Source organism: Corylus avellana, chromosome ca1, assembly GCF_901000735.1.
Source record: "Corylus avellana chromosome ca1, CavTom2PMs-1.0".
Taxonomy (NCBI): domain Eukaryota; kingdom Viridiplantae; phylum Streptophyta; class Magnoliopsida; order Fagales; family Betulaceae; genus Corylus; species Corylus avellana.
The window spans coordinates 18,047,274-18,071,963 of NC_081541.1; the positions used below are offsets into that span (position 1 = coordinate 18,047,274).

The 24,690-nt window shown below is 37.2% G+C and overlaps 2 protein-coding genes across 4 annotated transcripts; both read left to right on the forward strand.

Annotated features, from left to right (window-relative positions):
• Positions 1–213: 213 nt before the first annotated feature.
• Positions 214–19,446, forward strand: LOC132168244 (flowering time control protein FPA). Of its 3 annotated transcripts, XM_059579370.1 has the most exons (7): positions 214–745; positions 5,561–5,806; positions 6,264–6,350; positions 6,649–7,044; positions 7,171–7,640; positions 8,336–9,696; positions 19,057–19,446. In XM_059579370.1, the coding sequence occupies exons 1-6, from the start codon at positions 458–460 to the stop codon at positions 9,693–9,695; spliced, it is 2,847 nt and encodes a 948-aa protein (XP_059435353.1). In that variant the 5' UTR covers positions 214–457; the 3' UTR covers position 9,696; positions 19,057–19,446. The 3 variants fall into 3 exon arrangements, with proteins under 3 accessions (XP_059435353.1, XP_059435352.1, XP_059435354.1); XM_059579369.1 differs by having other exon boundaries at positions 6,649–7,640; XM_059579371.1 differs by lacking the exon at positions 5,561–5,806 and having other exon boundaries at positions 215–745; positions 6,649–7,640.
• On the forward strand, positions 17,491–24,629 carry LOC132166124 (F-box protein SKIP16-like). The gene is made up of 4 exons (XM_059576928.1): positions 17,491–17,608; positions 21,004–21,356; positions 22,163–22,873; positions 24,057–24,629. Exons 1-4 carry the CDS (start codon positions 17,491–17,493, stop codon positions 24,306–24,308), a joined length of 1,434 nt encoding a protein of 477 aa, XP_059432911.1. The 3' UTR covers positions 24,309–24,629.
• The last annotated feature ends 61 nt before the right edge of the window (positions 24,630–24,690 follow it).

The window sequence follows — 24,690 nt, forward strand, 5'->3', positions numbered from 1 at the left end:
ATAACATGGATACGGTGGTTCTGTGGTCGCGATCCATTGAATGGTCCACCTACCAGGCTACCACCATGACGTGGTCGAGGCCATTATTTTAAGAAATTTTATTGAAATCTAATTCCATTATAGATGTAAGACGTGTCCGTTTAGGCTTTTGAAAACCGAAATACCGTCTTTTGGAAGAATTTTACCAAACGGGGCATTAAAACGTCGCGAACTTTAAACCGTGTTCAAACCTCACGACAAAAACCCTATCTCTTTCTCTCTTCCTTGAAACTCCGATTTATTAATCTCTCAGGCGCTCATTTCATTCGCATCCTCTCTCTCTCTCTCTCGCCAAAAGTCCCCAAATTTTCTAGGGTTTTTCTGTCTGAAACAATCTTGGTCCTGTTACAGATTATAGCAATCAATCTCCAAATCACTTCACCAAAGCCTAATTTTATCTCTAGGGCTTTCGATCGCAATGCCGCCACCGAACAAATTGAGCAGGGTGGGCAGAAACGCTGACTCGGACGAGTCGGAGATGCCGTCGAACAACTTGTGGGTGGGGAACCTGGCGAGCGACGTGGCGGACTCGGATCTCATGGACCTCTTCGCGCAGTACGGCGCGCTCGACAGCGTCACCTCCTACTCGTCGCGGAGCTACGCATTCATCTTCTTCAAGCGCATCGAGGATGCCAAGGCCGCCAAGGAGGCTTTACAAGGCGCCGAGCTGCGTGGTCACCCCGTCAAGATCGAGTTCGCGCGTCCGGTTTGTTCTGATCTCTGCGTCTCGTTAGGTTTATCTGGTTTTCGTTGTTACTTGGTTTATGGATTTGTGAGTTTGTGTAATATAATTTATTCGAAATTTATGATTTCTGCAGTTTTATGGGTCTCAACTTTCATTCCCTTGAGTTCCTTCTCAGATCCCTAAACGAATATTTTCTTGGGTACGATAATTTGGTAAATCAGGGAAGTAGAATGCAATTTTACTAATAGGGACCTGGATTTTGCGTTAAATTATCGATAAATTTAGAGATAAAAGGGATCAAAAATTTATTTTTCCTTAAAATGATATGAAATGAAGAATTAAAAAAAAAAAAAAAAATTAAGTTGCGCATTCATTGACACAGCAAACTTCAGTTTTACGCTTCTCAGCCCGAACTTCATTCTCAAATCCCTGAAGAACCTGATCACTGGGAAATGGGTATTTAGGTTTGATCCAAATGTTAGTTGAAGCGCTATTAGTACAGTAATTAAACGTTATGATTTAGGAACACAAGCGAAGAGTTTGAAATGAAATGAACTTTATGTAATCATCAATTCATTGCGGATCACAATGAATAGTTTCACAAACCCCAGTTACATTATACAGAAACCGAGAATGAGGATATCAAAATTGCTACTTCAAGGCATGACTCAGACTCTGGTAAACAGTGGATGGGATTTCTAAATGTGAACAGAAATATTAAAGTTTTTACTCAAGAACAGCCATACATGTTGACACCAAACCTAAGATTAACATATACCACCGTGCAAAGTTTAAAACACGTTCAAGATGCGTGGGAGATAATCCCTGTTCCCAACTTAATGAAAGCAATGGATATAATGATGTTTTGCTCTGATTATGCAAATTTAAGTATCAGGAGTTGTCTGTAGACTACTAATTATTGTCACCAGGAGTCGGAAACTGAACTTAAGGTCTTACTGTTAAATTCGTTTCAGTTTTCAATTTTCTATTGGTAAAAATGTTGTATCAATTTCAATTAAGTTGTGGTTTTCGAGTCCCCTATATCAAACCAAAGGTAAATCAACGCTGACAGAAAAAGGAAGACACTTTGAAACCAGAGGCTTTCTCTAGTTTTATAGCAATTCATATGAATCTCAAGTCCAAATAATTTTTTTTCCCCTTCAATTAAGTGGTGTGTGCGCTATTTCCGTTACAAATTCACAATAGTGGGGACCAATTCACTGGCTCAGTGGCTCATATTATTTGGGAAGCGAATGTAGTGAGGATAAATCACATAAAACTTGTGATTTTGAATCATGAACGATGGGTTTTGGGTTATGCAGGTTATAGAATGTTGTGAATTCTGACTTTAGTATCTATGTTTGAACCTTGGGCTTCAAATCCAGTCTTGAGCTGATGAGTTTTCATATACAAAAGACACCACCATGCTGAGTTAGCCTTAGAAGTTTTGTCAAACCTTTTGATGTGTGCTTCACTTTGATGCCTATAATTGTTCTTGCCATTAGGGCTGGGCATTAACCCCCCAACTATCGACCTAACCCTCATTTTTCGAGCCGACTCGAGCTGCTTGGCCGGCTCCTGACAAGCCTTAGCTCGGGGTTGGTAACATGATTTAAATTTCTCCCTAAGTTGGGGCAGATTTTGTAATCCATTTTCAGAAATTCTGAATTCTGACCCGACCTGCATATATAATAAGCATTCTAAATACACATTCTTTTAGTGAACCCTAACCTAATCTAACTTCAGATTTCTCTTTCTCTTCATTCTTTCTTTTGTCCCCTGCTGCTACCTTTGCTTTGGTCTGATCTCTTTACTGCCATCTCTCTCTCTCTTAACCTATTTTTGTCCAAACTATTTCTCTCATGATATGCCTTTTGGTGGATGACTTGCTGCTATGATGGTGCCTTGATTTGTTTTTGAAATTTAGTTGGCAACATGTGGATGATATGCATTTTGGTGGCAGCTAGAGCATGACATAAAACCCGAATTTCGAGCCGAGCCGAACCAACTACTCTTGGCTATGCTCAAAAATTCCATACAGTTTGGCTTAGCTTGAAATTGGAATTCCAATTCCGATCCTTGGTCGGAATTCTAGAACAATCGAATACTAATCTGAAGGGGTCGATAACCAACCCTACTTGCCATTTCAACAGAAACATGATCTCGTTGCACAAGTATTATTATTTTTGTTAAGTAATTGACATATATCATTAAAAGTGTAAGGCGCTTCTAAGTATATATGAAGTATACAAGAGAAAGCACCTAGTTAGAAGTAGCAAACAGAACAAGAAAATCAATATAACTAATCGTCAAAGGAGAACATAAGTAGTTGTCTAAAGATACAAAGTTTTGAAGAATAAAGATTTAATTTCTTCCAATTTTCTCTCGAGGTCCTCAAAACTTTTGTCATTCCTTTCCTTTCATAAACTTCATTAATTATGGTATGTTCACTTATCACAAATATTATGAGTAAGGCGCCCCTTAATATAACTAATCATCGCACCAATATTATGATATGTACAACAATGAGTTTAACAAGGAGCTAACTTATCACCAAAAAAAAAAAAAAAAAAAGGAAGGAAAAATTAAAAAATTAAAAAAGAAAGAGTGTGCGAAAGGGCAATATGGACTTAAATTGAAAAAAAGAAGGAAATGTTCAATTCATAGTTTAGAGCATCCTTTCTAATGTTATCTCATCATAAAAGAATGATTGCATGATCCGTATATGTCATGTCGTGTGAAAAATGTCAGTCACACTTGCACTATACTTTAAAAGGATTAGTCATAATTTGAGCTCTTTGCATTCATTTTATATGATTCAGTTCTATCTAGTAAACACCAATGAGGGACTTAACACATTCCCAAATAATGTCTTCGAAATTCAATATAATCCAATATGGGAATTCATGGTAGGTGTGCTATGCCTTAATCGCGGAAGAAATGCCTGTAAAAAGGATTAATAAAAAATATTTTTGACAAACTAGAGTCTCAATGAGAGTTGCATCAACATTAGTAGGACCAGAGGGTACTTTTATCTAATTTATATGTTATAGATGATAACTGTCTTTTGGTGAGTATAAGACATCTTCATTTTACCATCAATGAATCACCAATATGTGCATAGTTTCTTCCTTCTTTTCTAGAATAAGCAACCATGGTTTGCTAATATTCGACCTATAGTTCTAGGAAATATGCAATAAATGGTTTGCCAATATTTAGCACTAACTTTTTTATATGACCTTCAAGTTTTGCTTTAACATGTCTTTTATCTCCAAAATACTCCTCTGAGGGCTTGATGGATTCTGACCTTCAAGTCTGGCTTTAACATGTCTTTTATCTCCAAAATACTCCTCTAAGGGCTTGATGGATTCATTTTAAATCAGGGAGTTAAAAGAAAGAAAACAAAAAAGAATTAGTGAAAATTTTTGCCTTATACATCTTAGATAGTAAATGGGGAACACAGCGAAGGATATCCTTGATTTGGGATCCATTTGTGGCATGAAGGGCTCATAATCCCTAGATGCTTCTTGCACTTGGTCATTTTCTCCCATATGCTTGACGGTTAGTATCTTGATGTTTCGTCTGGCACCACGAAGAACTCTTTGATCTCATGACTCATAAATGGCTAAAGTCCTTAGATGTTGACTCTCATTCAGAGACTTGCTTAACTTTTGTCTTACAACAAATAGATACTGTGCTAATCATCCATTTGATGACAAGACTAACATGCAAGAAATTCAATTCTTCACAAAATTCTGTTGAAAAAAAGGAAAAAGCTCATTGCTTAGATTGTCATTTCTTAGATTTCCTTCCTATTCTAAATCTTTTTTGGCTTCCATTCTTTGTCTTTTGTATAATACACGTGTTAAGATTAGCTTTCTTTCTGCGGCTTTTAGGCCCATGTGTTTACTTCTCTTAACCTTTTCACCAAGTCTCCTTCTGTGGTTGCAAGATTTCTGAACCTTTTTCACCCACTTGTGTGGTAGAATATGTAGACGAGTTCTAAAGGTTTGAGGTCATAGACGTCTCATGTGCTGCAACTATATAGTGCTAATCTAGTTCCCCAAGGTCTTATGTACCTACGAACACGGCTGATGCTGGTTTACTTTGTGTTCTTGACTTTTTATACTTCCTCGTTTATGTGAAATGGTCATTTAAATGTTTAGAAGTGATTTTAACCCTTGCAAGTACTATGATTTCCTTTTAATGTTGTAGGGGTTCTCTTGTATATATATTTGCAATAGGGTTGCGCCCCTCTGCGCTTTTTCAATAATATTCATATTAATTAACAAAAAAAAAAAAAAAATTCCTTTTAATGTCAATCAGATTGATTTCTTGAATATACGTAGCTATTGAAGATGCTACATCAAGTTTTGTTTTGTTCTTTTCTTGAATATATGTTGCTGTTAAAAGTTGCTGTCTTGGGAAGCCTATTCAGGGATTTTATAGAATCTTATACATATGAAAAGCCTTGTAACCAGTTATATTAATTTTTTTATAGGCCTCCATGGCCTTGATGCTTGACCCAATGGCTAATGCATCAGTAATTTCTTTAGGATACGTGCATCTGCCAGTAAAGGCTGATTGAGGCTCTTTGTTAATTGCTCACAGTTTTGTAAAACCAGTGATTTTTTTTTTTTTTTTTTGATAAGTAATAATACCAGTAGTTTCTTCTCTCTATAGCATGTTATATGATTTTATTTTGGCACCAAGTTGATCTTTTGTCCCCTTATCTTGTAGCTTTTTGTTTGATTAGTTTTTCTAAATACTGGATTTAGCTATTGAAACGTGCGATCTTGTGATGCTTGTGAATTTTCTTAAAATTCTGCCTTTCAGGCAAAACCTTGTAAGCATCTATGGGTGGGTGGAATTAGCCCAACAGTTTCAAAGGAAGAATTGGAAGAAGAATTTCTTAAGTTTGGTAAAATTGAGGATTTTAAGTTTCTTAGAGACCGCAATACTGCATTTGTCGAATTCCTACGATTGGAAGATGCTTCCCAAGCCATGAGAAACATGAATGGGAAGCGTTTAGGTGGTGACCAGATACGGGTGGATTTCCTTAGGTCGCAGCCCTCAAGAAGAGTAAGTCTCTTGTTCAGAATTTTCATTGTCTTTCCTATGAGATATTGTGGCTGTCATAAGATTCATCATAACAGCTGTCATCATGGGTGATTCTGAGTAGGGAGAGAACTTGAAAATTGTTGCTTGGTGCGTACCTGCATGAAGTTTGTTCTCACTACTCAATTGAGTAATAATGACATCCTCACCATTGAAGCCTTGGGGTCTGAAATTAGAAATACTAAAAGTTTTTCACTTCGTATTGAATCAATTTGTTTTTTGGTGTAAGCTTGATGGTAAGGAGTGAGTTCTGTATTGATTACTTAATGTCCTTCATGTGTATCAAAAACTCTGTAGATTCCACGAACAATTTTCTTTCTAAGATGCTGTAGATGTCTTTGAAATTTCAATTGCTTCACTTTGGTTTTTTTTCTCTCGTCATTTTGAAATGAGCTTATGTGTCCTGTGTTAATGTTTACAGGAACAGTGGCCCGATTCCAGAGATGGGCAGTTTCAGGGCAGAAGCATGGGACCTGCTGATCCCCATTTAGGTCCTAAAAGGCAATTGGTGAGTTTCAACCTCTGAACTCTGTTGTACTGGATATTGCAAACTGTCTGTATTGATAATGTCTCCAAGGCCATGCGTCTCTTGTTGACCGCTTGCATCACATGTGGTCTATCTTACAACTTAGTGGTGGACTAAATCACTGGTTAAGTCAGATCTAGTCTGATCTTATCATTGGTTTCGTGGGAGGCACTTGGATTGCAGATGTGTGATTTGCTTATATGATTGTAGATGGAAGTATTCTGCTATACCCATCTTTTTCAATTCAGTAATGTTCTGAACTTTTGTTATTGCGTTTCAGAATCCTCTGTCTTCTGGGGGGAGAAAGGGAGATGGTCAACCCAGCAATGTTTTGTGGATAGGTTACCCTCCTTCTATTCAGATTGACGAACAAATGCTCCACAATGCTATGATTTTATTTGGTGAAATCGAGAGAATTAAGAGTTTTCCTTCAAGAAACTACTCCTTTGTGGAATTTAGGAGTGTGGATGAAGCCCGACGTGCTAAGGAAGGGTTGCAGGGCCGGCTTTTTAATGATCCGCGAATAACCATTATGTTTTCGAGCAGTGAGCTGGCACCTGGCAAAGATTACCCTGGTTTTTTTCCTGCAACTAAAGGGCCAAGGCCAGAGATGTTTTTGAATGAACCTTCATTTCGACCTGCACAATTGGATTTGTTTGGTCATAATCGTCCTATGGTATCAAATAATTTTCCTGCATCATTGCAATCTATGCCTATGAGGCCTTTTGGTCGTCAAGGCAGTCTTGAACCTCTGCTTCAAGGCCCAGAATTTGATGATTTGGCCACGCATCCTAATTTTCAGGATGGTAATTTGAAAAATATGATGGGTCCAAACTGGAAAAGGCCACCTGCTGCAGCTGGGATGCTCCCTTCTCCTGGAACAGGTATTATACCGTCCACAATACCTATGTCTGGTGCTTGGGACGTATTTGACATAAATCAATTTCAAAGGGATTCTAAAAGGTCGAGGATAGATGATGCTTTGTCCATTGATGACGTTTCTTTTCCTTTGAGAAAACTTGACGATCGTGGGTTGGGGTTGGATCAATCATATGGGTTTGGCCCAATAGCTGATGGAGGTCCCTCTGATTCTTTAGCAAATGTTCCTGGGAGGAGTAGCCTCAGTCCTGTAGGTGCACGGGCCATGGCTGGAGGACCTGGTCAGGGTCATGTTGATAATGATTGCATTTGGCGTGGTATTCTTGCTAAGGGGGGAACACCTGTTTGTCAAGCTCGTTGTGTCCCTCTAGGAAAAGGAATAGAGACTGCGCTGTGAGTATAATTCTTCCTTTTCTTTCTTTATCATTTTCTATTTGAATTGTTTAGGATGCTGTACTAATCTCTGCCTACATGCCTCAGCGCTAGCATACCCCTTAGGTATTTGATCATGCACATGATTGTATTACGTGAGAGGTCTTTAAAGAGTTTGGGTCTTTCTTCATTTAAATTAGTATGCATTTTATTATTATTATTATTATTATTATTATCATCTCATTTCAATAGGTTAGAGCTGTATATAATTAGTTGCTTTTTAAGATGTAATAAGTTGGAGCATAAGTATTTTTCTAAACTATGTAGACCTCATTAAATTGACTGCAACTTTTAGGGAAGTTTGTAACAGCATTATTATTTATCTGATGTTCTCACATATATATGAGTAATGAATAGAGTGCATATGTTGGTAATGTAAAAGAAGTTTCCGATTCATTTGTTTGATTTATATTTCTTTTGAACATTATAATGCCCTTCTTTTTAAACCTGTCTGCATCCTTTCCTCGCTGGATTGTACCCTCCTACTTGAGACCTTGTCAATTTATCGAAGATATGCTCTCTCTCTCTCTTCTTATTTATTTATTTTTTTTAAAAAAAACCTTGATGCAAACTGCTTTTGCCATAATAATTTTGTATGTCTAATCCGATTATGTGTCTCTTAGCTCTCATTTATGTGAGAATTGTTGGTTTTGCAGTCCTGAAGTTGTTAATTGCTCGGCCAGAACAGGATTGGATATGCTCTCGAAGCACTATGCTGATGCCATTGGTTTTGATATTGTTTTCTTCTTGCCAGACAGTGAAGATGATTTTGCTTCATACACTGAATTCCTCCGCTACCTAGGTGCAAAAAGCCGTGCTGGTGTTGCCAAGTTTGATGATGGGACCACGTTATTTTTGGTACCTCCATCAGATTTCTTAACTAGCATTTTGAAAATTGCGGGTCCTGAACGTCTATATGGTGTGGTTCTTAAGTTTCCACAACAAGTTCCTAGTGGCACATCCATTCCTCAACAATCATATCTTCCTATGCCTTCATCTCAATATATAGGTAGACAGCAGATTCCTCATACTGAGTATGGTGTAGTCTCATCGAAGGAGGAACAAGTTTTGCCTATTGATTATAACAGGGTTTTGCATGAGGACTCGAAGCTTCCTCCAAAATCTCTTTTGCCATCTACGAGTGAGTCCCCTGCAATGCATTCAGCACTTCAAGACTACAATTCTACAAATCCACTATCAGTGTCCCAACCTGGAGTGACGTTAACACCTGAGCTTATTGCTACTCTAGCTTCCTTACTGCCTGCAAATTCACAGTCTTCTGCTTTAGAAAGTGATAAACCTGCATTAGGCTCATCATCTGTGAGGCCTTCAATTCCACCTCAAGGTGCCCTAGATAAAGGGACCCCATCTCGAGACTGGAAACAAGATCATCAAACTTCTGACCATATGAGTCATTCGATGCAACAGTTGAGGACTCAGTTTAATCCTCAAGTACAAAATCTTTCCCAGTATCAGCCTTACCAACCTGTTTCAAGCATACCTGGTCATTCTGCCGCATTGGTATTTGGCAGTGCTCAAATCCAGGATTCTTCTGTCAGCGTGCTGCCACAGGGTGCAAATATCTCTCGGCCTTTGAACCAAAGTGGACAGCTTGCTGCTTCTCCTCAAGTGAGCCAGCAGTATCAGCATGAAATTCCTCCCAATAGTCAGAGAGGCTATGGGATGGGTCATGGAAGAGAGGCTTCTGGCTTATACAGTTCACCACCTTTTCAGCAAGTTAACGGCCCTTTAACCTCATCTAGTCAGGCTCATGGTTCTCTTCTTTCCCAGCCACCAACATTAGCTGCTGAAAAAGTGAGCTCAGAGCTTCCCAATCAGGTACAACAGCTTCAATCTGCACTCTTTGGTACTGGGCAGGGCACCCCGGATGTTGAGGTTGATAAGAACCAGCGCTACCAGTCAACACTACAATTTGCTGCTAGCCTCCTCCTCCAGATACAGCAGCAGCAGCAAACGACCACTCAGGCAGGACGAGGTTCTGGAAATCAACAATGAGGTAAGTCCTCCCTCCATGAGTAATATGATTTAATTCAATGGATAAATCCCTTTTTAAGAAAATATCTTCTGCTCAAGTGTAGATTTGATTTGTTTTTTTTTTTTTTTGATAAGTAATGATGATATATAAAAAAAGAGCGCAAAGGGGCGCAACCCACATACACGGGAAGTATAAACAGAGAGCGCCTAGGAGGGAGAGAAATGAAAAAGAAAATCAGAGAAACTAATCACTAAAGGAGTTAGCCAAGCGGCCGTCCAAGTTCTTTTAAGTTCTATATATATATTTTTTTGTTGTGTTTGCTTGTGGTGAACATTCAGGGTCATGAGTTCTTTTATTTTATTTATTTATTTTTAATTTTTTAATTTTTAATTTTATTTTTTATAATTTTTAAATTTATAGTTTCCTATCATAGTTTTTGGACCGATTCTTCAATGGGGAATTGAAGTATTTATGATATGATTTATTCTGGCTGTAGAAGGCTGGTGATATTATGATTTGAAGTGAATTATTATTGGATTTTAGTTTTTGATAGTCAAAAAAAAAAAAAACTCTGAATACTGGTGCTGAGATGAATGTGGTACACTTGGAAAAAGACCAACATTTTGTGGTTTCTTTTGAAGTTATAAGAAATATTGTACGGTGGCTAGAATGAGAGAGGTTCTAGTAAGGAGATGATTGGTAAGTAGATGTTATTACTGTAACTTAGAATGAAGTGGTTTCTTTTTGGGAGAGTTGTTGATTTTCGTAAGGTTTTGAGTGGGATTGATATTTTGATTTCTCATCTGGACATTTGAAGAGGAAGAAATGCAAGCTGGTCCAACAGTTGGATCAGAACATAATAGTTTAATGCTTTAGGAGCCAGTGATGGTTGGGGTTAACTTGTTAAATATTCTATGCCACTTTGAACTGGAATCAAAGTTGGCCCCTGTTCGTGAAAAGCTGACTTTTGATCTTTTAAGTTGTGGGATTTTGTTCTGTCTTGAGTATTTTAGAATCAGCATGTTACGTCTTGGAGTAGGTGATAAGACAAAAACGACTGCTGCCCCTATTCGTGAAATTTATTATATTGGAGATGTTTGAAGCAATCTTGGTTGATGCAGGATTAGAAGTAGGTCTAGTTTTCATTTTGTAATTTGATTTGAGGCTTATAATATTACCAAGAATTTGGCTCTAGAAAGCTAGAAGAGGTGGGATCATAGATATCTAATGTGTTCAATGACTGGTGAAGTTATTTTTTTTGAGGAACTATGTACTTTTGGGATCCATGTTTAACTAGGAGGCGTTGATGAATAATATGCCTGTTGAGTAGCAGTTTGAATAATTACTTTGTAGGGGAAGTTGTTTCACCCAATGGTTTAATTCCATATTTGATCTAGTTTTTTAAGCTTATTGTAAATATTTAGATAGATTATGTTTGAAGCGTCTCGGCAAGTTGAGGTGTCTTTTTCTTTTACTCGGGCAGTTCTTTTATCTAGTTAGTTTCTCTGGCTAGGCATATAGCTTATGGTGTCTTCTTCTTCCTTCTGTTCTCTTTGTTATCAATTTTGCGCAAAATGCGGGTTGTGTTTGGTGAGTTAAGTGTGTAACACTAGGTGTCAAGATGCCTGACTTGTTCTTGTGGTCAGTGTGCAAGTTTGTATGTTAATTCGCGTTTACCACTCTGGTGTATCGTGTCAAATTTGTGGTGTGTCTGAAGAGACGACTGCATGGTGTAGTGGCTATCTCAATCGTTCAGTACTATGTACTTGATCTAGCATGCTTTTTGGTGATTTGTCTTATCTGATGGGCTTGCTCTCTTTTATTGCATTTACTATCAGCATTTAATGCCATTGCTCGAAGAATATTATTTATCACTCTTATTTGGTCTATTTTATAAAAAAATAATTACTGCAATTGCACTCGTGTCTCTAGTGGCTTACACTTGTAATATTTAGCTTATGAGTGGCATATGGACCTGTTTTTTTGTGATGCATCTGTGATTGCTTAGTACCTAACTTTAGGGTGAGCGTCTCATAAACTTGTTAATTGTTGTGAAATGTAACTGCACTTTGAAAGGGTTAGTTGAACTTAATTTTTGAAGACTATTTTGGTATGTTTAGTAAATTTTATGTTTGTAAATAGAGACGTATGGGTATTCACCTCTACCTCACCAAACCATGATTGGGGCTGCCTTTTGAAACATGGATGAGTGTCGTGTGATCAGAAATTCCCCACCCCACCTTTTTTTTTTTTAATTTTTTAATTTTTTAATTTTTTAATTTTTGGCCTTTCAAGTAATATAAAAATGATGAAAAACGCTTATATTAATTGAGGAGTTTTCGGAATAAAACCATGCGGGCGGGTTTTTGAAGTTTGAACATAAAGATTACATAATATATTCACTTGTTGTGATAAGTGTGTTTGTTAAAGGATTTTGGTCCGATACTGTAGGAAAAATTGATTGATGTAAAAAAAAGTAAGAATATTTTTTTTTTGAAAAAGTGAAAAAGTAAGAATGTTTGGTATGAAAAATTGAAACTTTTTTATTTTATAATTATTTTTTTATTTGGATAGTAATAAAAAGTGATTGATGTGATGTAAAAAATAAGAGAATGTTAGAAAATGAAAAAGTGAAATGAATAGTAACGAATCAAAAATCGTTTAGTAAACGAGGGCTTAGCCTTGGTGCCTCATGAAGCATCATGTCTAAGGTTCGACCCCTTTTGAGTGCAGACAATTTCTTGTGGTCACGCCTATGGGCGAAAGCCTGATCTTTAATTGACTTGTGTGGAGAGGGCGCTTTGCATGATGTTTCGGGCATCTAAGTTGGGGCAAAGTCCTAGACACCCCGATTATCAAAATATATTCTCACTTGAATCAAGTTATAAATATGATAAAAGCCTATCCTAATCATTCCACAAATATGGTATACGAGGAGCTGTCTTGACTGAAATGTAACTTGATAAATTCAACCCGTCAATTTAGGTAATCCTATTGATTTGTGATCTGTAAGCTACAAAATGATGTAGAAATTAGAGGAAGAAAAAAAATGCTTCTTGTATGCAAAATATTCTTAAGAACCAAGAAATTGATTTTATTTTGCTGTTTTTTCCTTCTTTAAGGTCTTCTATTTTTTTTTTGGTTATTTTATGGTTTTTAGTCTTCACATGTGAATTTTTTTTGCTAATTATTTTTTTAGATTTCAAACTGTCATAAAAAAGTGTCACGTCAGCCCATTCTTTCACTTAAGTTGATTTTGTATGATGAAACTGAAAGGCTTTTTTTTTTTGTGTTGTTGGGAAAAAGAACACGGGGGACTAATTTCATATGCAAAATTTTCTAGGGACAAACTTGCAATTTGCTTTTGGGTTTTTTTGGTCGGAAAAATCAAGTGAGAAATGAAGTTGCTTGAGATCATGTGTTTGTAGTATTAAAACTTTGCCCCGTAAAACTAATGGTTCCACATTTTTGGTGCTAACATTCTAATTTTTATATGCCATCTATTTATTTATTTATTTTATTTTATTTTTTTTTTTTTAATTTTAAATTTTTATATGCTATCTATTTAGTTTAGTGCTGGTTGTCTTTTTCCTCCTTCTGCGTCAAATTTCAAGAAAAGATATCCCATACTCTTTATACCGTAGGATGATTTGTGCTTGCAAAAAGATGCTTGGTTCAGTACTTTGGAACCCATTTTATTGAGTATAAAGAGTATAGCGTACATGGTCAATATATAGTTCTCGTGGGTAGCTTAATCGGCTTGGATCACACTCATTAGTTTGAATCTCTCATTCTCCTTTGCTTGGGGTCAGTTACTTCTATATAAAAAAAATTATATAGTTAATCTAATCCCAACAAGAATTACTTGTATAAAAAAAATTATAGTCATTCTTTTTTTTGATAAGTAATAAGAAGTTTTATTAAAAAACGTAAAGGCGCCCCAAGGTACACTGGAAGTATACAATAGGATCACCTAACTAGAAGGAGAAAAACGAAGAAGAAAATCATCATAACTAATCGAAACAGGAAAGACATGCGCAACGGTCCAAAGATACAGAGTGTGATGAAGTCAACTCTATTAGGTCACTAGTTCGAATCATTTTTTCCCCTTTTTGTTGAGGCCAATTATTAAAAAAAAAAAAAAAAAAAAACAATAATTATAGTCGTTTCCAATTAACCAAGAATTTGATGAAGTCAACTCAATCAGGTCACTAGTTCGAAACTTTCTTTTCCTTTTTCCTTGGGGCCAATTACTTATAAAAACAATATATATATATAGTCGTTCCCAATTAAATTTAGAATGTGATGAAGTCCATGTCACTTGTTGCATGGCCTCTCACTCCACCTAGGCAAAACAATTTGGATTCTAACTAAAATATTGTTCTTTTTGATAAGTGGATTCTAACTAACATGTTAAATTGTGGGATGCAATAAATTTTTTTTTTTTTTTTTTTTTAATATGACTTTTTTTTATTAAGTAATCAAGATATCATTAAAACCGTAAGGCGCTATCAAGTAAACTGAAAGTATACAAAAGAAAACACCTAGCTAGAAGGAGAAAAAAGTATAGGAAAATAATAATAACAAATCACCAAAGGAGAAACAAAAGCAACCGTGCAAAGATACAAAATATAGAAAAATAAAGCCTTAATCTCACATCTTCACCTAACCCACCCTATAAGAAGTCCCGTTGAAGCTTCTCAATACGATTAGTAACACCTGCATGGAGAGGAAAGAGAGCAATGAAGTACATAGATAAATTGGAAAGTGTACTCTTAATAAGGGTGGCCTTAACACCCTTGGACAAAAATGTCATTTTTCAACTTGCTAGCTGACACTCAATCTTCTCAATAACGCTGTTTCAAATAGAATTGGCCTTGTAGAATGCCCCCAAACGGAAGACTAAGAGATTTCAAAGGCGAAAGGGAAACCCAATATGCCATAACCCTAGCCAACCCGTCCACATCAGCAACATTACCCACAGGAACCAATTCTGATTTAGCCAAAATTGACCTTTAAGCACGAGACAACTTCAAAACGTAAAACAAGTACCGCAGTTGATGACGATGAGTTAGGTTAGCCTGACTAAAATCAAAGTATCATTTGCAAGTGCAAGACGAGAGATATCAAACTTTGTCTCTACAGAAAAGCCTGATAACAATCCCCCACTTATTGCAGCGAAAATCATCATACCCAAAAGCCTCGATGACATTGACAAACAGCAGAGGAGTCAAAGGGTCCTCTTGTCTCAATCCACGGGAGCTACAAAAAAATTGGTAGGAGCGCTATTAACAAAAATTGAGAACCGCTATAATGTGGAAATATGATGAGCAATCCAAGAATATCACTTCTCTCAAAACCAGTTGCAAAGAACGCATGACTCCCCATATCTTAATCTACTATCAAAGCATGCATTTGTAACAAGAACAAGATCTAGAATTTGCCTACCTCGGATGAAAGGATCTTGCGACTTAGAAACAATCTTATCCAACACCATCTAAAGTTTGTTTGCTAAAATGTTAGCAATAATTTTGTAAATGCCACTTACAAGACATTTTGAGCGAAGTCTTTGGGATCAATAGCCCTTGAAATACTCAGAACAAGGGCGATAAAAGTAGCACTAAGGCTTCTTTTGAACTTACGTCTATCATGGAATTCACGAAAAGCCTTCATAATGTCTTCTTTTAACACATTTCAACAAGCTTGGAAGAACGCCATAGAGTAGCCATCAGGGCTCAATGTCTTGTCACAAATTTATAACTTTCACTACCTTCAACACCTTCCTTTCTTCAAATTTTCTCTCCAACCAATTAGCCTCAGCCTCATCAATCGAATCGAAGGAAATGCCATCCATTAAATGCTGCTAGCTGAATTGCTCGATATATAACCTTTTATAAAATTGGACAATCTGCTCTCTAATCCCCACCATTGTTTAACTTCATCCCCCCAACCCTTTCACTTTAGCTATATGTTCTCAAATTTGAAGTACTTATCTCTCCTATGAAAGTCACCATAATCAAGGAGTATCAGAAAATTATCCTCCTATGAGAGTCACCATAATCAAGGAGTATCGGAAAATTATCCGAGAAAAGTCTAGGAAAGTCTTCATTGGGACAAGCTTGAAAAATGAGTTTCCCAAGCCGGTGATACAAGGAATCTATCAATCTTGGACCAAGAGGGAGACTCATGATTGTTCAACCAAATATAAGAACCACCAACAAGAGAGAGATCTATTGAACTCTGATAAAAAATGAAGTCAGAGAACTCCATCATAGCTAGGCATAAGCTAGTTGCTCTCGATCTCTCGCTAGGGAATTGGCTGACATTAAAATCATCCCCAATGCACCAAGGCAAGTTCCACCATCGGAGCATGCTAGCCAATTCATCCCAAATAATCCTTCTATCCCTATAACAATTAGGGCTATAGACACCTACAAAGGCCCAAGTGAAATGATTTTCAACGTTTCTAAAGGAAACAACCAAAGTGAACTCCCCCACATACTTATCGATCTTTTCCACCACTCTCTGATCCCACATAAACAAAATGCCACATGAAGTACCTCTAGAATCCAAACAACAATAATCCAAGTGATGGCAACCCCACAAACTACACACTACATTTAGAATGTTTTGATAGATAAGCAAAGAAATATCATTAAAAAGTGTTAGACGCCCCTAAGCAGACAAGAAGTATACAAGAAGGAAACCAAAACAGAAAAAGAAAAAAGAACAAAGAAAACAGCCGCAAAAACCCAACAGAAGAAACACCAAGAGACCCACAATAGAAACCCTAAACCCGCAAAAACACCCTAGGCTACATTACAACATTGCAAGAGCTCTCTTGCCTTTTACCCCGGCTAGAACAAACCCCTTAGCATTTCGAGACATAACTTCCATCCTACTTTCTTCAAACAAGCAATGTCAGCTTTTCAATCTCTGGCTAAATTTCTCAACCTTAAGCATTTGTCCCCCTCATTCAATCCTGTCACATTCCAAGATAAGATTTTAGGATTCATTAGTAACATGAAGATCCACATTAAAATTCCAACCTTAACTCCCTATTGATTTTGCTGCCACAATTAGTAAAAAAAAACCCGACACCTTTGGAGGACGGCCTGCTTCAGTAGTTATCAATATTGCCATAAATTGCTCCTCGAAACCCTCACAACACAATGGATTTCCTTTGCACATTGCAAAACCCAATTTGAATGCATGGACTTGCAACAACTAGATTTCCTACTACAACATGGGAATAGGTTTTAAGGGGGTTACAAACTGAGGGGGTTTCGTTGTTGAAAAGATCCACAATGCAACATGGAACCGAGTCCAACGTAAATTGATTACTCCTTTCAACACTTTCCAACTCCAACCCAAACACAGTCGACAAAGTGACTTCTCGCTAGTGGGATTGACTTCCCACTAAAGACCCGAGGAAGAACCATCATCTATGTAGGAAACTTAACCACAATTGGGTCTAGTGTAAACCGAGTAGCCGACAGGTTGTGTTTCGACCACCAGCAAGAAGGAATATCGGAGGCTCCAAAACCAAAATCGAGACTTCATGCTCCTCGGCTAGGTCTTGACCATGGGATTGAGACAAAATTGCTGGTGAGTTCTGCGAAGGCCTACCGACGGGTCCCTTACCATTCTAAGAACTCACCGATATTTGGGAAGGGCCATCGGCGAGGTTTGGCCTCCCCATCGATGCAAACACCTTTGTCTTGTTGAGGATTAGGTCTTGGCGGGAAGGAATACTAGTGTTGTTCTTGTTGGAAGGTTCATTGTGCCTCTTCGGGCTTCTATCTCCACACGACAATGGACGGTTGCAACTCTTCAAAGCTGGATCCGTCGAAGGGCAATCAGGTTGTGGAAAACCAGGGCTCAACCTCTAACCCAATCCTCCTCCTCCTTCGGCCTAGATTGAAGTGCGATGGTACGATAGTCGTACCAGACAACGCGATAGAACCATCGGGGGTAGTAGCTGTAGCAGACCCATATGCAATGCACGACACTGTAGGATGACGGGGTTGACCCAAACACGTATCCTTCACTAAAACTTAAACCAAGGGCTGGCCCGCGCACTGTTTGCGAGAAACCTTGGGCTTAAAGAAGTATTTGGGTTGAGTACCCCCAAAACCCAATGACTATATAGAGGATGTAAAGGGATAAAAGCCCATTGTATGTTAAGTATGAGAAATGCTACAGGAATTCTCAAATTCACACGCTCAAGTGCACACTTATTGACGTTGCAGTAAAAATCATTATTGGATTTGGATAAATCACTATCGAATTTTGAATTCAATAGTGATTTTTACTGTCACGTCATTGAGCGTGCACTTGATAGTGTACGTAATATTTCTCTTTAAATGTAGTGTTAGTAAAAAAATGAGTGGGATACTCTGAATAACTATCTTAACTAATTGGTGCCTCAATCTGTAAGTTGCAGTCACGAAGTCTTTTGGTGGAACATAATGTTATGCATAAAATTTATAAGTTTGATTTGAGTATCTATCATTCGATCCAATCCAATCTCGAAAACACCATCGCCAATCTTAGAAAGGATATCGATTTGAATAATCTTACCTTTAATTTTGTGAAAATTAACTTTCGCTTATGTTATAGGACTTCAATTTAATAATTTCTATATATCTAATGCAATGAAAATAAGAGTCCACAAAACCACTTGAAAGTGGGAGAGTGGCGACTATAAAGCTTGTCCCAATAGGGTTTATTAATACTTTTTTATTTAATGGGTATTTTAACTTCGATCATGGTTCACGATTTACTTGCCTTGACATTTGAAATGACAATAAAATTGAATATATAACCTGTTTCATCAACGCGAATATCCAGGGCATGATGTACGACCTTGTTAATATTATATACGAGTTAGATGGAGTCAACCAAACCCTATTAAATCATCAAGTTTTACTACAATCTTATCTCACATCTGCTTATTTTAGTCTTACGTTGTTGAAACCTTAACTACACATCTGGGAAACAAAGGCAAAAACCCAAGAAAAAATAAACATGCATAGGAATTACGTTATCCAGTTCTTCCGACCTGCCTACGTTTTTTTCAATCCGGTGGCATTCTTGTTACAGCTAAACCGTTTCGAGCACGGTACTAATGGAGGTTGTCTGTTTATAGAAGAAAGTGAAGCAAAAATAAATAAATAAATAAATAAATAAAGAAAATAAAGGAAAATAGAAGGAATGCTGATGTGGTAACAAAGTAGTGATTATTTAAAATGTGTTGCTTATTTGGGTTGAAGTAATTTGAAGGATAATTAACGTGTTATTGACTCCAAATGACTAGTTTTCTTGTTTTTAGTTGAAAGAGGTAGCTAACGGCGTTTATTTATGTTTGACAACGTGTAGGTGTGCAGTGTGCTTGGGGATTTCTTTTTAACAAATCATCGACGAATTGAATTTTCAAACGAGCTTGGCTTGACTCTGCTGGTTTCTCATCATCGCCACGCTTACCTTTCATGGGGGGCAATTTTTATCGACTTCAATGGAACTTTGTTGCTTTAGAAGAATGTACAAAATGGTCTTTTTGTAGCTCTTTCTTGTTGTGTTCTATTTGTTTCAGATTCTAGCTTTCAAATTAATCAAGTTGTTTTACTCTCTCTCTCTCTCTCTCTCTCTCATTTACAAGTGTAATTGAATTGACTAGCTTGAAGAATCTATTAATAAGGTTAGCTATTTCTATAAATGGTAAGAGGGGCCAGCTGTTGGTTGGCTGGCTGTAGCTTTAAATCCTTTCAAGGGAAAGATTTTATTCATTTCAAATCATAGAATTCAGGACGAAAGGTTTCCGGGTATTCCCTTGTTTCTTAGTTTGAAGTACGAACTTAGAATTATCATATCAAATGTGTTGGTATTTAGGGGTGGTAATTCGTGTTTGGGGCGTGAGTATTAAGACTATATAGGTCAATTTTAACCTAACCCATTTAAGTAAATGAGTTAAATCTTTTAACCTTAATTCGCTAATTTCGAAGTACCGGTAGATATCACTCTGATGCTTAAGTCAATGAGGTATTCGAAAGAGAATACAATAGACAAGAGAGTGAGGGGACAAAGGTGTGCTTATCTCATAATAGGCTTCGTCACCTTTACTTATAGGACTTTCGGTGTTATGGTAAATCTGTTTAATATGGCAAGGATTGGAGGTAAAGGGTCTGATATGGAAGATAATATATTCTGATGAATAGTTTTCTTTCTGGGAATGCTAGAATGAATCATTTCCTTATTGAACCAATTCTAAATAGATAAGACTGTCAATGAGAGGATACCCTTTTATAGTCCTCTTACTATGTGTCTATTGGGCATGTGACTGAGGCTCCCCCGAGAAGGGTTGGCTCATAGAGTGCGGTCCATTTTGAGGGCAAATAGATTTTTATGTACCCATGAGGTAACAAACTTTATTAGGTTTGAGTTGAGTGACCCTTAAGAAACCTCTAGCAAATGGTATCGCCACTATCAATTCATCACAGGCTTGCACACATCTTCTCTCAATTCGATGTTGCATGAATTGGACCTTATGCAAAGCACCCTTTTCATGCCTATATACACACACAAAGAACTAGATAAACTTTTTGTGAACTATTGAAGCTATTAGTTTGATCATACAATTGGTAAGAGTCATGGGTATACTTCTTTCATTTCCTGCCCAGATGCCCAGACCTCTATGCTATTTCACCAATGATCATATAATTCTTAAATAACCTTCCTCTCATAGTAAAAAAAAAAAAAATTGCCCATGACTATGGCTGCAAACAGTTGGAAGCTTTCAACTTCCTTTTTTGAAGTTGCAAGATGATTCACAGGATCCAAAATGAATTTAATCCAATTGGAGATTGGATATTCTTCAAATGCAGCAATGTTGAAGATTTATATGTATCTTATCTTGGTCTCGCATAGATGTTATGCTCGTATAGTAATGTTATTTAGTAGACTTTTGTGCCATTGTCATTTTTAATTTACGAAAAGAAAAAAGAAGTTACTTATTGATCAAATAGTTAATTTTTACGGCACGTCATAGTGTTGTACTGTCGATTATATTTTTTTAAAAAAGTTTGTTTGAATTTGAGATTTCAAAAAGTGGAATATTTTAAAATAGTGATTTCAAAATGTCCGATTTAAAAACATGATTTTAAAAATGCTGTTTGATAAAATCGCAGTTTGACTATTAAAATTAGAATTTAACCTTTAAAATTACATGCGATTCAAAAATACAGAATTTGTAAGTTTTCAAATTGCAACTATTTTTAAAACATAATCTTAAATGATGTCGTACTTTTGGTTTATAAAATTGCAATTAAGTTTGCCGGGAAGGCTCCACGTGTAGGGCGGCTGATAAGAAGGGGCTTCAGCGTTTGGAGACGGTGACACGACAAGAAGTGTCGGTTTGGAGCAAACGAACGCTTATAGGTCGTCTGAGAGAGGAACATGTACAAGTGAGAGAGATGGGTTTGGAATTGGAGGCACTGGGAGATTTAGCCTTGCACGTTATTCTATCCAAGTTAGGCCCCAAAGACACCGCCAGAGCAGCTTGCGTCAGCAACAAGCTTAGGTCTTCCGCCTCCGATGATTCCCTCTGGTCCAACTTCTGCTCCCAGGATCTTGATCTCAATCGGCCCCTTGATCCTCTCGGAAACCCTACCCCTTCTTTCAAGGTTCTTTTTTTTTTGTGATGATTAATGGTGTGAATGTGAAAAAAATTGATTTCTTTGTCCAATTTCTGTAGTCGGAAAAGATGTGAAATTTTTGGTGTGTGTATACATTAGAATGCTTTTTGACGTTTGGAAAAGATGATTCTTAGTCCAAAGCGCAGAAGAAATGTACGTATCGCTCCTGACTGGAACTTCACTGAAACAAAAACCCCATCAAAGAAGTGTTTTGGGTTCCCTTTTTTTTGGTTTCATTGAGAATCCAGTTGAGAGCAAAGCTGTTTGATCTCATTTTCTTCAAGTGGGGTTTTGGTTGGGTTCTTCTTTTCTTCTCTCAACGAGAAATGTATTGGTGGGCCTTAGCGCTTACCTTGGTGCCCTCCCTTTTCAGTGTGAGAAATTGCTAACTGAAATGTATGTATGGGGAAAATTGGTTGACATGACTGCCTGAGTCAAATTTTAAGAGGTTAATGCAATATGTTTTGGAGTCATTCGAAGACTTTTTAGTACCTTCGAAAAGAAGTAGCTTGTTTTCTCCTCGTGGTGTTCCATTTTAAACTTTGACAATTATGTTGAAGCACTGTTTTTCGAGTAAGTAACCGGATATAATGGACCCCTTTGAGTGATTATAGTGCCATATGTGAGTTACATGCATTACTCTTTTTTTTTTTAATGTGTATGTGCAGTCAACTCTTCTCTTTTACTTGTTGAAAATATATTCAAGATATCAGTCTATGTTCGTAAAAACGTATGTTCAGGCTGCGAGTTCTACTGTATCATGAAATCATTTCAAGTGGTAGTTTTTTCTCCAGGAAACTTATCAAATATGGCGGGAGGCTTTCAGTATGTATCCATGGCCACTGGTCATGCGAGTTAAAAGATGTTGGGGGAGACTTAAGAACTGGTTGGGCATTAATTTTCCGGAGGCCGAGGCTACACTTCGCAAGGGTGCAGCAGAAGCTGATATTCAACAGTTAGAGACAATCTTGAAAGTGAAATTGCCTCTTCCTACAAGGATCCTCTATCGGTTTTATGATGGTCAAGAATTTGTGGTGAGGCAATCGGCTCGTGGAACTTCACTGGGACTCATAGGTGGCTATTCTTTTTATGACCATTTGGTAAATGTGTATTTGTTACCTTTAAGTGAGGTGATCTTACAAACAAAGGCAATCATCCATCACCTAGGTTTTTCCAGCAGATCTAAGTATATTGTTGTTGCTGCTTCCACATATGTCAGAAAGTTGTTTTTCCTGAACTGTACCACTGGTCAACTCCATGTTGGTACTGCAAATCTTCCGTCTGATGGAGAAATGATGCCATGTGTACCAGATAGATTAATAAGTTCAGTGCATGATTTCAAAGGTGATCAACAGCAGGATGCAATGCTACTATGGTTAGAGGAACATGGCCGTCGTTTAGAAAATGGCATTATTAAACTTCGTGAAGAAGAAAATATCAGAAGTATCAGTCTATTTCCAGAGGAACCTCCGCTCTGTTCCACTGCTATAACCAATGGGGTGAAAGTAAGTCAAAACATATGGATTTCATATTTTAGCTTTCCATGCTTTTATTTTGGCATAGTGAGAAAAAACAGTAAAGTGTGGTGGTTGATGCATCTTGCTGAGGCATATTAGAATGTACCAGATTTGATGTCATACAGACCCCAGCATGGGGAATCATGTACTTAAGGTTGCACTGTATGAATGGGTTCAAGTTTTTAAAACTTGTACTTCTGGAAGCTTCCTTGTTGCCCTGCTTGAAAGGGAGGTGGTTTCTATGCTCTCTGATCAAGTGGCTGAATGGGGCTTCATTTCCACCACCACCCTTAAACGTGTTTTGGCATTCCCTTGGGCAGAAGTGAATTTTAGGCGAGTTGAATCAGAGCTATTTACAAGTTCCAGCATCATCCCCCTTATATTTTGTACATTTTTCTTAGAGCGGCAGATAAGAGCTGTTCACCTTGTTATGTGTTGTATGATGTATTTTATGATTGCTTGTTATGCGACTCTATCCATTAGCACTTGCTAAGTTTTGTCAATAATATCACTTAAAACACATGCTTCACCAGATGTGTACGGGTTAGTACTCAGTATCGAGATGTAGTTCATTTTTGCAGTACGTGACAACCATGTGTCTTAAAGGGTAAAAAGCCAGTGCCTAACAGGTCAAAATATTATAACTAGGACGGTGATACACACTTATACAATGACCCATTTGGCTGAAGTTTTGAGAAACATCAGATGCTTGGTTGGAGCAGCCATTAATTATGGATTTATGCTCGTATGTGAAGTTGTTAAAATTTGCTTGAGCCATCTATCATGTATGAATAGTATTTTGCACTTGCATGGAGGGATTTCTGTTGCATTGCTCTATACTGATTATTAAAGAGTGCTAAAAGTTGCTGGAACTATTTCTCTTTCTTCTAATAATTGGATTGTCATAAATTAAGTCATTTTTAAAGCATCCCTCATAACAAGAATATTTGTCGGCTTATGTAGAACATAGTCAGAGTTGGAAGATATAGTCTAGGAAAGATATAAAGATTAAACAGCTCTTTGACTTTATATCCTTGGTCTTTTTCATTCATGTCATTATTGTAGAATCTGTTATGGTGTGATTCCTGTTGCCAATTGCATTGCCATCACAGCTTCTATTATCTTCTCTGTTGTTATATGGAAACTAATAATAAATAAATATTTACTTAAGGTTCGTGCTTCTGCTGTGTTTATTCCGGAGGCAGCTGACCTTCAAAATGATGATGCGAAGTATGCATTTTCGTATTCAATCCGCATTTCCCTTCAGCCTGAAGGATGCATCATTGATGGAATTCCTTTCGGCTCATGCCAACTGTATTTGAGGCATTGGATCATCCGTGCTTATGACCGCATAGTATCCAAGGTTAATGATGAAGCAGTAATAGGAAAGGTAAATTTCGTACAATCAATTATCTTGATCTGAATGGCCAATCTAAGTCTTCTTTGAAAGAATCTAATAGGTCTCATAGTTTCTCCATCTTTTGTTTTTTGGTTGAAGTTGGTTGAGACACAATTTTGGGTGTCAATGTACTTGCTATAATCAAAGACAAAAATTATGATACTCACACGAATCTGCATGGCAGCCAGTGGATATTTTAGTTGAATGACCTAATTGAGTCAAGCAGGTTGCTTGCCTGATTTCATACACTTTTAAGTAATTCTTACCTCAAAACAACAGCTCGTTTGAGCATGTCCCTTGATGCTATTTTTCTTTTGCCAATAACAACAGCTCTACCTCATTATGGTGATGAGTAATTTCCTGTCATTTGGAAGCTTTTCAAATTTAAAGTTTCACTTAATCTAAA